Consider the following 12,136-nt stretch of genomic DNA (forward strand, 5'->3'; position numbering starts at 1 on the left):
TTTTGCCCCTTAGCCAAATGGGCCGGCGCTTGCCAGCTGAAAAAAACTTTCTGTACATAGCTCTCCGACGACTGATCATTTGAGCAGAAGCTTTAGCTTGCCCTTGATAAGTACTTAGGCAATTTTCAGTGATCATCTAAAGTGTATTTGAAGTATGAAGAAAAATTATTCTTACAAATCACAACCAATTAAATAGACAGACATAAATATGTAAAATTGTAATGATGCAACTTGAAATTTTCTCAGATCTGAACTTATCATTCAAGAGAGAAATGCTAAGTCTGCTCCCCTAAAAAAGAAAATCAGCAACTAGCATTTTGCCATCAAGACAAGTATGTTTCTTCTACTTGGTTCATATTTACTATTGAAGAATGCTTGGCTCACATTCACTGTCCATCAAAACTATCTATCTGAATACAAAGTCAACAGTGCATACTCTGACCCCACGGGCATGAACTGCACAGCAGCAGATTGCCTTTAGTCATGTGGCAAGCTCGCACCCCGAGATCCACATTCCATAGGTGAATGGGTTCCAGCCCAACACAGATGGAAGAGCCTTTTAAAGCACTAGTGAAGAGAGAGAAAAAACAAACAAACAAAAAAGGGTATCTCTTGAGGTGCTTCAGTGGTATATAGGCAAAAACTTTGGAGGAAAAACAAAAGAGCTCCCAATTATCCATTAGCACCAGAGATATCTTTAGTTGAAAAATATGGTAAGCAAATAAATCTGTGGGACATATCACCATACAGATTCCTTAACCAGTTACTTGAAAGGAACCATGAAATAAGTATTAAAAATAAAACCAACGTGAAAATGAGACAATAAGAAGGTGGCTGTGATAACATGGTGACAACGGTGCAGTTTGGCTAAGATGATGCGACTCATTTACCACAATCTGAAAGCTATCTTTTTGATACTAACCAAAACATCCTAAGAAGATGACCACAGCACCTTAAGAGATCCAACAGCTTGGAAAGCTGAGGTAGAACATTCTTTACACATTTTTCTACGAGGACTTTTTTCCATGGACTTTTTACTAAAGAATTAACTGTGACTGCATAAAACTCAACAGTGTAACCTATCTAAATCGGAATACTTGAAAATAAACTGATGTGTACAGTTGTAAAATACATTAGAAAAAACATAAATTGAAAATATCATTATATTTACTTTATAGTCAAACCTCAAAATACATAAGAAAAAATTAGGAGGAGGCAAAACGAAGTGCTACATGAAGAAAAGAACTGTAAAATACTTACAGTCTGCATTTTTCAGCGACTGTTTCTTTTTAGAAGGTTTGGAGATGACTTTGATCCGTTTACTGAGGAACACACCAATGTCATCACTATTGCCATAGAACATCTTTACCGATAACATGAAGTGCTTTCTCTTGTCTGAGTCTGATATGTATAATGTTTTGGCAGTGCAATAATTCTGTAGGCAAAAACATACTATTGTTTCTTCATTCAAGTTAACCCAGTTCAGGAAAGTATGTATATTTAGTTACGAACAACATAAGAAAACTGATGCAATAGTTTCTAAAACAGACGAGAAACTGCTTTTTCTTCCATTTGGATAACTTTTATGACTACTATTTAGCTTTATGAAGTTTCGCATCCAACTTCATTACTTCAGTATCTTTAGAAAGACTCTTTATCAGGAGCAGAAACTAGATGATTAGACTACAGCTGTGTTAAAGCCATCTCTGAGTGGCTAAGAGCACTACTGAAAATTACATTCGAGTAGAGCTATACAGGCACTACAACGGGCATGCACAAGAGGCTGGCTGTGCAGAAAATGAGAATGTGTTGGGCCCAACTTTTCTCGAAAGAATGGGAGATGATTGAGTTTTGAAACATGAGAAAGTTACTTCTGGCTAATTGTTTACACTTGGTGGCAATAAGAGCTTAAAAAAGATCACAAAATATTCAGCAACATATAATGCATTTCTAAGTAGACTGCACTAGAAATACCACGTAGCTATAAAATACTGCTTAATACAACAAGCAGATAAAAAAGTACTCACATGTTGCAAGTTCTACAGCAACAGTTTCAACTGCTATAAATACATTTTTAAAAAATCTTGTCGCAATTTTGGTAAAAAGAATCTGCTAGATTTATTAAGATGTCATCTTAATTGTATTTTTCTGCAAAGAGACTTAAGAGTACTTCTAGCGGCAGATGTTGTTCAGATACTTCCTTGATGAGATTATGCACTCACACAAGCCAGGGAGAGGGATAGGGAGGCTGGGCCACAAACCTTCAGTTTCAGAACCACCGATGCCTAGCAAATAAAAGTTTCCTGACTCTGAAGCAACAACCTACAAACAAAAGGTTAATACCCTGCTATGATCCTATGAACCAAACCCACCTACTCAATTATCCCACAGATTTTTGAGGGATTTTTAAAAATCACTTAGGTAACATCTGCTACAGTGTAACAAAAGTTATCAAAAGTAAGGAAGGGTATTCCTTGAAATGCCACCACATAGCTATAAAATCCTCTGCAGTATCAGGAGTGGTTTATTACAATTCTTCTACCTTTCCTTCCAAGTTCAGCTGCTGCATTTCCTGGTCACTGTTTCCTATTCCAATGAAGGCGCAAGGCTGTGACTCTTGCTCAGTGCAACCATCTCGTTCCATTTGTTCTTTTTTTTTCTTCCATCCACTGCCCATAAGATACACACATGGAGGAGGACAAAAGAACCTGAAAATGAAAAATGCATTATGAGATCACACACAGCTTTCAAGAAAATTCTTGAGACAGAAATTGTGTTGTGTTGAGCTTTCTCAGTCCATTTACACTTTGCATTTGAGCTTATACATGTACACCCTTCATTTGACTTGAAGATTTTCTAAAATGTAAATGAAAAAAGTGAAAAAGCAAGGAAAATTAGCATTAGATGCACTGTCAATGAGTATCTTTCCAATTCAATATATGACAGGTAACAGTCTACATATGTCTATAAACTGAAAATGCTTTCTGTCCTCAGAGAGATAATCAAAAAGTAAAAAATACAGTGTTTTGCTTTTGTGCATACTTAACATGATGCAGTGATTGACACACATAGAACAATTCCATAAGCTAACTGAACGGACACTTGCTGACTACAATTCCTAAACATTTAGTGTTTGATCATTAGCAAGGAGGAAGCTTATTCTGTCCAAGCAAACAGCTCTTTTCAGTTTTTAAACACAATAGATATTTGATATCTTCATCATTAACTGTAAAATATATGATCTAGTCTTTAGCAACACTGACTAAAATCTGTCCAGATGCTACTTAGACCAACATGTTTAAATATTTTTTCACTTAAAAAAACTCTTAAATCTCTCATTTCATTTCAGCCTTTTAAAAAGACAACAAAACTGATGACACACCAATATGTGTGCAGCTTAAAGTTCTACGAACATAAGTATTTTGCTTTTGTTTGAAAAGACATCACCTAGGAAAGAGAATTTGGAGAAAGTAACTTGTTATGGGACATCAAAAGATCTGCACGTTTCAGAAGCCCATTAAATAAATTGTGAAGCTGTTCCTAAAAATTGCTTTTTAAACTTACTACTTCTAAACAAATAGAAACAAATGCTCTACGTCCTCCATTTTGATAAAGGCTTTTCATACTTATTTGATCCTTTTACTGTCTTCACACTGTTCTGAAGCATAAAAATGTAGATAAATATAGAATTATTAATTAATAGAAAGCCACTCGTAGAAGCAAACTATTCAAAGTTTAAGAACTAACATTTTTCCATGTGCTTATTTGCACCAGTTTTAACTATTTGTTTTTTAATCTTTGGGATAATTCTGTCATGTGAAGCCCCTGGAATTTTTTTCTTCCAATTGAAAATACAGAACACAAAGAACCAAGGCAACAGGTAGTAAACTTGCCAATTTGCAAAGCAGATGCTTCCTGATGGAACTGTAAACTTGAGCAACCACACAATAAACTACCTCAAAAAAAAAAAAAAACAACCACCTTCTCAGTAGCAGTAGAAGAGAATACTTCCACCAGCCATGCCATGAATCATAAACCCGAAATTTATAGTTAGCTGACGATAGGACTTTTTAACTTTATTGCTGTAAGAATAGTAGTTCTGAAATCTTGAAAATCACCACAAATAGAAAGAGTAAGCAGTAATAAACGTTATCAAACAACACACACTGTGTATTCCCTTTTTGCTTGCTATTATGCCTTTTGCTACCTAATCTCTTACCCATCTTTTTTCATGATGGATGCTGAATGATGGAGTAGGAGTATATTTAAGAACATCATGATTTTGTTACATGTCAATTAAATCCTCTCCTCCCTACCACAAATTTTTCATCACAAAACTTGGAATTAGTTTCCTACTTTTCCATTGCATTTATTTCAAACAGCATTGATCACTTGACCTAATTTCCCTCAAATATTTTTCCACCCTAAAGGAAAAGTGAACATAATAGGACTTATGTTTGTGAGGGAGATATTAAAATTTTATTGTCATTGCACTATGTATTTTATGACCTTGACAAGATGTATATGACCAATACAATTCACATGCCTTATAGTACTCCACATCTAGATGAAAATACCATAAACCTTGTCCAAAATCTATTCTGAGGCTCATCTACTGGTTGCTGCAATTTTAGGCATGCAGTCAAGTGGAGGCAGTGATCATGTTGATGTGCTGTTTTAGGAAGCCTGCACTGCCTTGCCATCTTAGAGAGGAGGAAGATGACAGTAGTCTTCTGTGAACTATACCCTACAAATGGAGGTTATGAACCAACTGCAAGGTTAGGAAACACAACTGGGGAAGAAATTTCCCCAACTGACGCATTTATTCAAGAGCTGATCTTTGGAAACAAACTCAGATTGCCAGAAAAAGCATACCTCACCACTTGTATTCCAGGTAGGTATCATACCATGAAGTAAACATCACACACTAACCTTTCTTCCCTCATGTACACTTTTTTGTTTGTTTTTATCTTACTGGTCAGAACACAAGAGAGAAAAAAAAAACCCAATAAACATTTCATACGCTTTTTCATTTCAGCTTTACTTTAAACCAAGTCTTTTGAACAACTATGGCCACTAGATGGCAATGAAGACATAAGAAAAAGGTTTTAACCCACTGAGGAGAAAACTAACGTCAACAATTGAAGTGTTCTTTTAAAATGAGAACACAGGAGGAAAAACTCAGAAAACTATCATTTACTGAACAAAGAAACTTTTGAAGATGAGACAAAATTTTTAAGTTTGGTTAACACTACCAAACAATAAGAAAAGTCTTGACATTCACAATTTGAATGTGTTTTCCTACATCTCTTAATCACCCTAAACCAGATCTAAAGTACAATCTCAGTGCTTTTTACCTCATATTTTCAATCTCAAGAACTCACATATAGAAGAGATTAACTAGATATTTTCTACCCAATATACTGCAAGTAAATACTGGGTATCCTAATATTTTTAATATTCACAGATAATAAAGAAGAATGTTGCCAGTAGGTCAAGAGAGGTTCTTTTCCCCGTCTCCTCTGCCCTGGTGAGGCCTCATCTGGAGTACTGTGTCCAGTTCTGGGCTCCTCAGCTCAAGAGGGACAGAGAACTTCTGGAGAGAGTCCAGCACAGAGTCACTAAGATGATCAGGGGACTGGAACATCTTTCTTATGAGGAAAGGCTGTGGGAACTGGAGTTGTTTTAGTCTGGAAGAGAGAGGACTTGGGGGGGGAGCAGGGGCAGAATCTTATTAACATTTATAAACATCAAAAGGGTGAGTGTCAGGAGGTTGGGGCATCCCTTTCTTCTAGAGTAGCTAGCAAGAGGACAAGGGGTAATGGGATGAAGCTGGAAAACAAAAAGTTCCACTTAAACATAAGAAAGAACTATTTTACTGTGAGGGTGACGGAGCCCTGGCACAGGCTGCCCAGCAAGGATGTGGAGTCTCCTTCCTTAGAGGTCTTCTAGACTCGCCTGGACACATTCCTATGCGACCTGATCTAGGTGAACCTGCTTCTGCAGGGAGATTGGGACTAGATGACCTCTAAAGGTCCCTTCCAACCCCTACCATTCTATGATTCTTTGGTTAAAGAAAGTGCCTTTGATATGTATAAAACAACTGATGGAAACAGGTTCTCATTAATAAATAATTTCTGATGTAAATGTTTATATGTGAGAGGCTGGCTTTCAGAGAACTATAAAGGGGGAGAAGAGAAAAAGAAAATCCCCTCCCTAAACCAAGTTATTTAGGTAAAGTTATTTCCAGTATTACTGATGGGAAATAAGGTAGGACATTTGTTTGGTGGAACAAATGAAAGTACTCTTCCTTTGACCTTTGATTTACAGGCCTAGCTTTTTTTTTTTCCTTTAATCACAAATCTAAAGTAGGACTGAGTAGGAGGTAAAAATTCTTCTGAAGTATTAATCTGACCTATAGTAAAAATAAAAGTATGTTGGAGGGAAAGGCAGCTGTGTCTGGTTCTTCTGAGCTTGTTCAGAATTCTCAGTACAAGAACTAATGGTGGAAAATTGTGCAGGATGTAATTTCCTCACTGGATTTATAGCATATTCTCTTAATACTTCTTCTCTATGCTATAAGTAGACTGGTAATTCCTTTCTAAATGAGCAGAAAAACAACAAAGGAAATTCTTCTGTGAGGGAAACACTTTACAACTTGATCTATAAAACCAAATGAGATCTATTAGAGATCTGTGAGCTCTTTCATTACTGGAAGTAAAACCACTAGGAATGTCTTTCCTGGACACAATCTACTCCACCCTTGTTAGAGTTGCATGACGAGATGTAGATTCAGTGACTGAACTAAGGTAACATTTTGGAATATTTGGTCTTTGTAAATACTTCTTATATTTGCAACATCTCTTCATTTCTACAACATTTTGTTGTGGTTTCTCAGAAATTGTAGTTTCTCAGAAAAAGCTCTCTGCAATGACCCCTCCTGTGCATCTTCCAAGAGTTTGCAATCAGTTTTGAAACAGTTTTATATGAAGCTAACTTGGGGACTGATAATAGCCAGGAAAGGTCAGAGGATCAATCTCCAAAAGTACACGGCATCCCCCTAGTGCCACCTTGCTCTGTAATTTCATGAGCTGCTCAAGTGAGGAAAGCCCATATTATTACCAACGTCATTGGTTGGCTCCAGGCTCAGCAACTCAGCACAACAAAGCAAGCTGTTACTCATCTGTTCCAACAGATCTGTTCCACCAGACCAACTGGAAACAGAATAATCTTCCATAGCAAGAAAATCAAGCTGAGTTTTGTCCAAGGGTGCTCCCTTTTATTCCAAGTGACTTGGAGAGAAGAACAAGATGATTTCTAGTGGTTTCTGAGTCTTGACTACAACAATAGAAAGTGGAATAGGTTGAGTCTTTGGCACCACCTGGAATATCACTTTAAATCAGACAATCACCAAAGGACAGAATAATATTCCTTCAGTCCATTTCAGTCAATTCAGGCCAATCAATACAGTAAAAATATGGTACTTAAGCAGAAAAGCTACTCTTAACTGAACTTGCTAGGAAGGGAAGGGTAGAAAGTAAAATAAAATTAGCTCATATTATTGCTACCTACTTGTGATGCACTCAATGCACTTTTCAAACCATTGGCTTTTGTTCACAGAGGTTTGTTTTTCAAATCATCCAAATCATCCTTGTGTTCACCTTACATTGCCTTCAGGAGGATTTAGAGGTCTCTAATAGTTTTCCTTATGTTCAAGGTGACATTATTAGAAGAGAAATTTTTGCTTTGTACCTGTTGGTCAATTCCCAGTTGGTCAATGCACAAGGTGTGTTTGCTAATTACTCACATTGTTCTGAGCACGAAACAACTCAGTCTTCTTACAACAGAACTTACAACATCCACTAAAGTATTCAACACAACAACAAATAAATTAAAAATCAATAGATGCTAAGGATGAAGTAGTGGAGCCATGGAATAAGCCCTGGCTGTTCTCTCAATAACAACAGCAGTAACCACAGTGAAGACACACTTAGTTTGGTGAAGGGAAATATTTGAACAGAAATTACAGGAGCATTTTCACTAACAGTCCTTTAGCAAGAAACAGCCAGACCATTCTGAGGCTAATCAGTACTGATAATGTGTAAACTTGGAACAGCAAGTAATCCACAAAGACCAATCTGGTGCATAGTTCTTGATAAACTATGTCTTGGAATCCAGAACACTTTAGTCCTTTAAGCTGTTGAATGTTCAAGCTATTCAGACTCTGAAGTAAGAAGTCTCATTGAATGGTATAAAAAAATACAAGAAGCACAAGTCAAGTAACCACACTCATCAGGACTAAAACATCACTTGAATCTCTCTCAGTTGAACGTCTTTGAAAGATGACAGTCATCCAACATGAAACAATAGGCAAAAAGTCTTAAATTCAACTGAAGTCCACCCCTGAGCTTCTTGGTACCTGACTTTTGTTAAAATAAGCAAGATAAACTTTAGGAAGATCAAGGCCAATAAGAACAGTCCACTCAAAAAAGGAAAGAAGTCACTTTTTATTACTGTTATTTACAGACAAGTATCAAGAATACTCTCAAAATAACCCAGAAAATCTCCAGTCCCGTGGCAACAACCTGGAATTGTGCTTCTGTGAGGCATATGTAAACAAGACCACACTAAATGAGATCTGCGCTGTCTACGCTGAGTTTTCAATACAAGTATTTCACCATGTACTAAGCTTCAGAAAAACACTCAAAAGGTAGTTATTGTGCTAACCTTTTAATTATCCCATGCAAAGTTTATTAATGATAACTATTTTCCATGACTTCACAATAAACAAGATTTAAAGACTGCAATAAAAGGGTTTTTCTGGGTTCTATATCTACTTAAAAGATATGTCAGATTTAAGAAATAATTTATTTTATAACTTGAATTTTTAGTTACAAAGGGTAACATCTAACTTAACTCTTTATGGATCAAAAATGAATCAGATTATATCCACATCATAATGAAGTCTCGTGGAGAACATGACATTTCTTCATAAAAAGGGTATATAATAGTTTTCTGTCTATAAAGCAGGTGTATGGAAAACGACTCACTTCAGAAATGGTATAAGAATGGTGAAAACTTGGTTAATCTGTTGCATAAAACAGACTTACACCTTTACTAATTTTCTTAGTCCAGCAACATGAAGAACCAAAGCACACATTATGCTAGGAGTAAGACAGAAGCAAATTTAAAAAAAAAAAAAAAGAAGAAGAAAAAGAAGCAGCAGTTAATTGATCATTCAGTTTCACTAAATACCTCTGGACATGCATAGATCCAAGGACTTAATAACTGGCATTTTCTTTATGCTGATAACAACAGAACAGTTTGGGAACTAGTAAAACAGTACCAGAAACAGGCTAAAAGTTGAAAAACTAGAATATTTTAACTGAAAGATGAAATCTTAGTGTGTATTCCAAACTTTCATTTCATACCCATATCAAAATGGCAATCATTGGACCATTGTATTATTTTATAACTAACATCCAACCATTTTCATTCCCAGTTGTCTTCTGCAAAGCTCTGAAATTCTCTATATTCATTTGACATGCTTCCACTTTTAGAGGTTAAACTGAGAAATCTTTCATACACTAATGCAGTTGGGCTCAGAAAGGCAACTGAAGTGCACTTCACAGAATCTGAAGTCCTAGAAGAACGCCTAATTCCAGTTAGCAATCGTTTCAAGCAGTTAGAAACCAAAGACTAGTTTACTGAACGTCATCAGTAGCTAGGCAATATCTGTGCCACAGTGACTTTAACAGTCTCAAGTGAATTATCGACCACAGAATGATAGCGGTTAGAAGGGATCTCTAGAGATCACCTAGTCCAACCTCTCTGCTAAAGCAGGCTCACCTAGATCATGTCACACAGGAACACGTCCAGGTGGGTTTTGAAAACCTCCAAAGACTCCACACCCTCCCCTGGGCAGCCTGTGCCAGGACTCCCAACATTCAAAGCAACAGGAATTTACAGCAAACTATGAAATGCACAGAGAAGCTTTAAGAAACTGTTAGCAAATAACAACTTGAGGCTTTGCCCTGTATTCTTCAGAACACTTCTGGAAGTTTTCCAAACAATAATGGAACTTTCAATTATAAAAATTACATACTTTTTTTAGTTCCTCCCTTCTTTTGATGCAATTTATTCTCCAAAATAACAATACACAGGACAGCTTTGCAAAATGTTCCTGCCCTCAGGAACTGTTCTGGCCCTTGGAGAACAAACTGACTGAAGTTACAGATAGACTATTTAGAAAGTCACTTTCTTATCTGGAAGCACATCCCTCATTTTTGGGGAGTGATATGCATAACTCATCTGCAGAAACAAGTAAACTATGCAATGACAATAAAGATAACATCAGAGGTCCCTATATTGTAACGATAAATCTTTTTGGCTGCTGAGTTTACAACAAAGGGTCAAAGTTATCATTTACTTCTAGTAAGTCCTTGCATTGCAACCCTTTTGCACTTCAGTACGGCGGTGAACAAGAGGGCTGCATAGGTGTACAGCAAATACACAGCATACTTGTCTGCTTCCACGCTCTTCCACTTTCCTCTTTCACTGACTTCCCATTTGATTCTCATCAAGAATTTCAGAAAGATCTAAAAAGCTCTTTGAGTAAACAGTTCCACAGAGTTGGAGAACTTGGACACTGCCCAAAAGAATGGAAGTGAGACAGTGGTTAACAGAAAAAAATTCCACATACTGAAAGACATGTACTTGGGCACAGAATACTGAAGAAGAGTTTAAAATACAGTATTTCCACCTCTGTGATTCAGAGACATTAGGAAGCAGAACTTAGACTGTTAGCAACAAACAGAGCTTTACAGGCTTAATTATTCCTGTTTCCTGACACTTTCATACATAAGTGTTAAAATCTCGAATCTCCGAAAGCTACAAAAAAACCATAATGGTGTAATAGGACTTACAGAACAGCAGCCCAAGAAAAGTTAAAACAGTAAAGCCATTAGTGTGCTGAAAATGCAGTCTTTGGTAGCGAACAAATACTAATAACACAAGGTATGTGGAAACTAACCAAATGCTGTACTACTTATTTACAGTAAAATTTAAGGTAGAATAGTGTCATTCATACTTAAAGAAAATTATATTTCATAGTGAGAGGACTAGAAATCTATATACGAAGAACCACCCTGTTTGCTTCTACTAGTCATGCAATAAAAACCATCACATACAGAAGACTACAGAAAACTGACCTTTGCCTAAGAAGCATTTATCCTCATGTTTTCCTGTAAATTCTGTCCCTTAGAAAACTATTATAGCAACTCGTACTGGATTGATTTTTGCAACAGAAAGTTTACAATAATAATAATGATTTTGACACCAAATCAGGAGGACTGGCTGAATCCCCAGAACGCTGTGCTGCCACTCAGTGGGATCTCAATCAGCTTGTTGGTAGAAAGAGGCACCACTACAGTAAATGCCACAGGTTTGCAGCATTCATTACACAATTTAAATGATTTATGAGAACAGATTTTGTTTTAAGTTTCTTCAGATTATAGTACAATCACACACATCAGCTGACACACTGTAGGTTTCCTAGCTGGGAACTGCAGAAGAAAGCCAGGAGAGAATAGAGACTTACCTTTTTTCATTTCCATACGATTTCTGCGCAACCTTTGCATGGAGTATTAGCACTGTTTGATCACCTCGCTCCTTTAGGTAATTTCGCATTGCTTCTCTGAAAAGAGAAAGACAAAATAAGCTTTGAAAGTCCTTTCAGTTTTGTTATTATAATTATAATAATCCAAAGACAGATTTAGGACAAAAAAGTCCACCCAAACACCTGCAATTACAAAAAAAAAAAGGCAACCATTTATAGAGTAAAAATGAGTTTGTTTTGGTTTAGGACAATTGTACCACACAAAGCAGCAACTATCTTGCATGAAACCAGCAGTAGGGTTCTGTGGTCATTTATAATTGCTGCTTTTTCCAGAAAAAAAAGATGCTTGTGATGTAAAATCACATCAATGTCAATCACTACATGATGTTAAAAGCCCCATTTTTGTGAAGTACCATGCCACAAATACTCAATTAGAATACACTTTATTTTTTCAATATTGTCTCTAACTAATTTAGTCTCTCATAATAACAATGAGTTGTTCTGAAACTTTTTTTCACT

At 36.4% G+C, this 12,136-nt stretch overlaps 1 protein-coding gene across 3 annotated transcripts in view; it reads right to left on the reverse strand.

Moving 5' to 3' along the window:
- The window catches only part of RBPJ (recombination signal binding protein for immunoglobulin kappa J region), a 63,411-nt gene that overhangs the window by 15,016 nt on the left and 36,259 nt on the right, over window positions 1-12,136 (reverse strand). For all 3 annotated transcript variants that reach the window (XM_061993329.1, XM_061993328.1, XM_061993330.1), the window contains 3 exons: window positions 11,600-11,695; window positions 2,543-2,708; window positions 1,261-1,435 (listed from right to left, as the gene is read on the reverse strand). In XM_061993329.1, the coding sequence (XP_061849313.1) occupies window positions 1,261-1,435; window positions 2,543-2,708; window positions 11,600-11,695 (437 nt within the window). The remainder of the gene's footprint in view (window positions 1-1,260; window positions 1,436-2,542; window positions 2,709-11,599; window positions 11,696-12,136) is intronic.

The sequence above is a fragment of the Colius striatus genome, chromosome 3 (genome assembly GCF_028858725.1).
Source record: "Colius striatus isolate bColStr4 chromosome 3, bColStr4.1.hap1, whole genome shotgun sequence".
NCBI classification, from domain to species: Eukaryota; Metazoa; Chordata; class Aves; order Coliiformes; family Coliidae; genus Colius; species Colius striatus.